The following is a 5731-nucleotide window of genomic DNA, read 5'->3' as shown; positions in this document are numbered from 1 at the left end:
TCATCACTAAAGAGCAATTTGAGTTGTTTGCAATGCATTGAGCTGTTTTGCATTCTAAAGGGTTACAAACTTCCTTTTGGATGTATGCCAATGAGCTACATACATAATGAATTATATTTTGAAAGCAAGTTTCTAAGCTCTAGTATTTTATTTATTTATTTATTTCATGCTGCCTTTCTTCCGGAAGGGACCCAAGGTGGCTCACAGATAAAATAAATAAATAAATACATACATAAAATTCAAAATGGTTAAAATAATCTAGAAACAGTATAAAACCACATTAAAAAGCCACATATAAACTATATATACAGAATATATATATATATATATATATATATATATATATATATGATCACTATAGCTTTAAAACATAGTCTTTCTTTTCATTAGACACTGTGGAATTTTTCTAAAGTGTGGTTGATGTATTTAGTCCTAATGTGCCTAACACTGCTATTCTGATTGTCTAGGGTTCTTCAGAAAGGCTTCTACATTTGACCTGTCTGGAAAACATAATGAATAACCCACTTCAAAAGTTGTTCTTTATCCTTCTATTCAGTCCTTTGCTTGGAATGTTTCTTCTTCAGTTATTCCGGATCTTAAATACAGAAATGACAGGTAAGAAGTACAGTCATGATGTAACCAGATTCCAGCATTCTATGGTGGTCATTTTTAATTTCAGCTATCAGACAATCTTGTTTTAAAAAATAAGTTTATGAAGCACGTTTGGTGGACTGGTGCATTTATGGATACTTTGTACTCTAAAAGAGAAAAAGGGATTCTGAGAGTGAAGGAAGTATTAGAATTAGTGCAATGCAGTACTCAAGGATTCTGACTAAGGAGAAAAGACAATCAATCCTTCAATTTGCATAGAAGAATAGATATCCACTTGTAGATTTTCAGTCGGTGACATCATTAGCCCAATCTGCAGCTACATATCCTCTGACCTTAGGGTTGCTTATTTCTTGCAGATGAAGTTTCAGTGGTACAGTTCCTTTAGCATATTTGGCTACACTCTTTATTGCATTTCAATCACATTTAGCTGGTGAGTTGGTCCTTCTGCACAAAATCCCAACAGCCTCTGATATATCCTGTATTACCAGAATACCAGAATCTGGTATTTAATGAATGGGATTTTCCTGTCCTTGAAAAGCTGCCAGAGAAGCCTGGGTTGGACATGGGCTGTCTACCTAGGGTTGCCATAAGTCAGGACCTCCAAACCGGGACAAATGTAGGACAAATGTAGGACAACGATTTCAAATGTAGGACACATTTTATAAAAATGGAGGACATGCAAAAAAATTGATGCTTTTTAAAAAAAATGTTAATATAAATGCATGTTTCTTAGGCATGATCAAAATGGAGTACATTTGGGCATTATTCCTAGACAGATGGCAAAAATGGACTTCCTTTTCTGCCCAAACCACCCCCCTCCATTCCCCTCCATTCCACACGTAACAGCACATTTGGGCACTTCCCGTGGCTTTACTTAACATGGCCTCTTGCATATTTCAGAGGCTTATTCCATAATCAAACCCCTTGAGTTTAACACTTAGCATGGTTTAACATGGCTATGCATATTGAACATGTCAAGGTGGTTTCACAAGAAGTGGATTTGCCGTTTCAGGTTTCTTGCACCAACTCTACTTCTCAGAAGTGTGTACTTAGTCAAGGGACTTTGATTTTTTTTCACTGCACATGAGTTTGTAAAAATCAGAGCAGCTAACATTGGCCATGCCTGAGAGGCTTGCTGATATCAATATCACCATCACCATCATCACCATCATTGTCACAACAAGGGAGACTTGTTAGCATTAAAAGCACAAAAAATACACCAAAACCACACTTTGGAAGGTGACACTCTCTCAACTTCAGAAGCTGACTCAAATCACATCATCACCACACTATCCTTGTCGAAGCAAGGGACAATTGTTAGCATTAAAAGCATCAAAAATACACAGAAAAGGCACTTTAAAATGCACTTTAAAAATGCAGTTTAAAAAATACAGCTTAAAAAATACATACAGTACTGCCTCCTCCTTCTCCTCCTCTTCATCCTCCTCCTCCCTGGCACCAAAAAGGGGCAAAGGAAATGGCCCTTTCCTTTCCCCTCTGGCTGCAGCCCAGCCCAACAGAGGAGGAGCTCCTCCTCCTGAGTCTGGCTGGCCAATGGGGGCAGACTGGGGCTGGAACAGCCCCGCCCCCTGCCAGCCCTCATAGGCTCAGGCCTGGAGAAGGGGCGGGCTGTTCAGCCCCAGACTCAGGAAGAGGAAGTCCTCCTCATTAGCCATGTGCGAGGCTCTGCAAGGGCCAGCAAAGGCAAACCTCGTCCACCCGGGACAAGGAGGAAACCGTGCAGGGACGCCCCCTAGTGGTCAAAACCCGGGATTGTCCCGCCTGCAGCCGGCTTATGGCAACCCTATGTCTACCGCCTACGCACGGGGCAGTGCGATAAGATCTGTTCCAGAAAGCGACAACCCACATCTATCCCGTTATGGATTTTGTATGCAATAATTTCCAAAGAAAGTGAAGTATTACGAAACAACAGCCAGTACTGTACAGAGAAGCCATTGGAAAGCTTCTGTGCATAAGCAAAATTGTAATACTAGGTACTGGGCACTTTGATAAGACCTGTTCCAGATGGTAGCAACCTGTGTCTATCTCGGTGCAGATTTTGCGTGCGATAATCTCTCATGGGATTTTTTCACACGGGGACCTATGAGCTGCCATCCGAAAATGTTAAAGTGCTGGCATCCTGGAATAGCAAGCCAATTTGCTAATGGTTATCACACACAGAGCACAACAAGGGGCTAAAAGCACATTACTTAGGGTCCAGTGCGAATTTGGGTATCAAATGGAGGAGGACAAATCCCTGTTGCTAGCTTGTAAAATGCCTTTTCTGCACATGCTCCAAACTGTCATTTCCACAAGTGCATTCACACCCACGTGCAGAAACATCAGATAGAAAGGTCCACTGGATTTCTCTTTAGGATTCCCCTGTTGCGGCTATAATGCGGTATCTTGAAATCTAGAAAACATCCAGGACTAGCTGTGTTGGCCATATAGCAAATCCAATATCAAAAATCCACCAAATAGTGCTCACTTTATTGGGCCAACCAACATGCCTCTAGAGTATCAGTTTAGATCACAGAGAGATCAGGATAGATAGGTAGAGAGGGAGATCACTGCAGGTCACTCAAACTATCTAACCCTACTGCCCACTTTGAGACATTAACTCTTTCTGTTCAGAGCATTGTTGCATTTCCAGCAGGAGGAAGGCAAGGAGAGAAAGTCAGTGTGAAATTACAATGTAGAAGTAAACGGTATTTCTAATAAATAAAAATAGATGAATCTCATATGTACATTTACTTGGATGTAAAACCCATTGAGGTTAGTAGGATGCATGTGTAAGAAGTTCAAATACCCATACCATACACCCAAGACAAATAAATGTGGAATTAGATGTTCTGTTTTCTTTAGCATTGTTTGACTCCATCTCCCCAAAATCTGAAGATTCAGAAGCTTCCATGGCCTTTATCTCGAGAATCTGTTTTACAGTTGTATGGCATTAATTTTATATTTGTATTACTTCTTCATTCTCATGTGTGTATTTTTGACTGTATGCCTTTCACAGGCTGAGTGGTTTTTGTTGTTGTTTTCCTTTGCAAAGCACAATCTACACTGGTGAATAGGTGACATAAAGATCACAATAATGATGATGATGATATTGATGATGATGATAATTTCTTACAAAATAACTGGACCATATTTTGGACAATATCATGGTTCCTAGTATAAAGGCCAGAGACCTGCTTTTGTTTTTGTATTTAAAGTGTGGGCCAGAGAAACATACCTAGAAATTGTGTAAAACCCAGCGAAACAGATGGCAGGGTAACCCTACTTCCACAAGAAGGCAAAGATATCAACTAAGAGCACAACTTGGGCCATTTTGCTGGCGCCTCAAGGAATTGCTTTGTCTGGGCTGCCTTGTTCATAGGAAGCCAGAATTTTCAGTATTCCGACTTCTTGTGTGTAAATATGCACAAATCTTATCTCTTGTATCCTAATATGCTAATGAAAATGGGCATGAGGATAGTACTGGACTCATGTCTTGCTCTGTGGTTCCAGAAGGCACCTATTTGCCAATTGTGGGGAATGCTGATTTGGGTAAGCCTTCCATATAGTTTATCTGCCTTTCTTGTGGTTGAATGATTCCTACTTCCAAAAAGTGAGTACTGCCAGGAAATGCCAGGGACGGGGCTACCAAAGCATAATTCACACTCACCTTTTTGCATCGAGGAGATGCGGGGTCTCCTCAGCAATGCCCACTGAATCAATCAGGGTCATAGTTCCCATAGTTCCATCTATGTCTACCCTGATTGAATTTCTCCTTGCAGTTCACACTGCAAGGGACTTGGCGTTAGCAGCACCAAGGGGAGGTGAGGAAGAGGAGGGACACGGTGGCAGCAGTGAGGGAGGCAAGGAAGAGGAGGAAGATGAAGGAGGAGAAAGAGGAGGGACATGGTGGCAGTGATGGGCTGAGGAAGAAGAGGAAGGAGGATAAGGAGGAAGGAGGAAGAGGTGGCAGTGTAGCAGAGGTCTTGGGGGGGAGGAGAGGAGGAGGAGGGAGGAAGAGGCCATGGCACAGCAGCAGCCAAACTCTCTCAGTTTCAGAAGATGGCTATGACAAACTTCCTCTGAAGACATTCACCAAGAAAAGTGGGAATAGAAGGAATAGGAAGGAGGGAGGAAAAGGAGGGAGAAAGGGGTGGTAGCACAGCAGTAGCAACAGTGGGAAGAGGAGGATGAGGAAAGAGGGAGGGAGGAGAATACAATGGCACAGATCCGGATTGGTAGTTCCCACCACCAAAGTTCCAGATTGTGGCGGCACAGCAAAAAAAAATGGTAGGTGAACCAGTGCCAACTGCATCAGGTTAAATGGGCTTTTTGGCAGCAGAGTGCAGTTTGGGGGGAATGTAAACGCCTATTAAATAACCCAGGTTCCACACCGGGTTTTTTCATAGTGTGGATGACCTCCAAGATTACACTTTACAGTTTTATTCTGCAGTCATCAATAGTATTTTTTATTCGTTTAGGGATCTTTAGGAAAATCCAGAAAACATATCACCTACCTCACCCATGCCAATGTTTTCTTCCTGCCTTCTTTCTTCTGATCCACTTCTAATTTGCATCTTCGTATTTTTCCTTAAGTAATTACAGTTCCATCTCAACTTAATACTTGGATCATACTTTTAAATACATTGTTTTAATTTTATATTGTGTATCTTGCACCCATTAAATGTACTATTGAAATGGATAAGAATTCTGAAAATAAATTGAAAAGGTTATTGAATGAAATCATCACCATCAACACCTTCATCAACACCATCCTCATCCCTTAAATGTGTTGTCAGTACTCAAAGGTCACAATTTCTCTTCCAGATTCTGAAGAACTTTGGTTACAAATGCAACACGATCGTAGAGACACTTTGAATGCAACATGCCTGAATAAGACTTTGTCAAGATCAGAATGGCAATTGGAGCATCGGGTTGCTCAGCAGCTCTTTGTGGATGACTATCACAAATTTATTTACTGTTCAGTGCCAAAAGCTGGCTGCTCCAACTGGAAGAAAATCCTTATTCTCCTCAAGCTCAACTTAAGCAGGGATGTAGCTGATGTGATCCGTGGGATGGTCCACAAAACAAATCTCCTCAAGACGTTGAGTTCTTACTC

General features: G+C 41.4%; 1 protein-coding gene across 1 annotated transcript in view; it reads left to right on the top strand.

Annotated features, from left to right (window-relative positions):
- The first annotated feature begins 512 nt into the window (after positions 1-512).
- Positions 513-5731, top strand: part of LOC149314792 (carbohydrate sulfotransferase 9-like) — a 5905-nt gene continuing 686 nt past the window's right edge. The window contains exons 1-2 of the mRNA XM_089523520.1: positions 513-615; positions 5440-5731. The exon at positions 5440-5731 is cut by the window's right edge and continues 686 nt beyond it. Coding sequence (XP_089379646.1) covers positions 513-615; positions 5440-5731 — 395 coding nt within the window. The remainder of the gene's footprint in view (positions 616-5439) is intronic.

Source organism: Sceloporus occidentalis, unplaced genomic scaffold, assembly GCF_023333645.1.
Source record: "Sceloporus occidentalis isolate IW3139 unplaced genomic scaffold, rSceOcc1.0.p SCAF_4, whole genome shotgun sequence".
Classification (NCBI taxonomy): Eukaryota; Metazoa; Chordata; class Lepidosauria; order Squamata; family Phrynosomatidae; genus Sceloporus; species Sceloporus occidentalis.
Note: the sequence above shows the minus strand (reverse complement) of the source record. Positions and strands in the feature narration are given on the sequence as shown.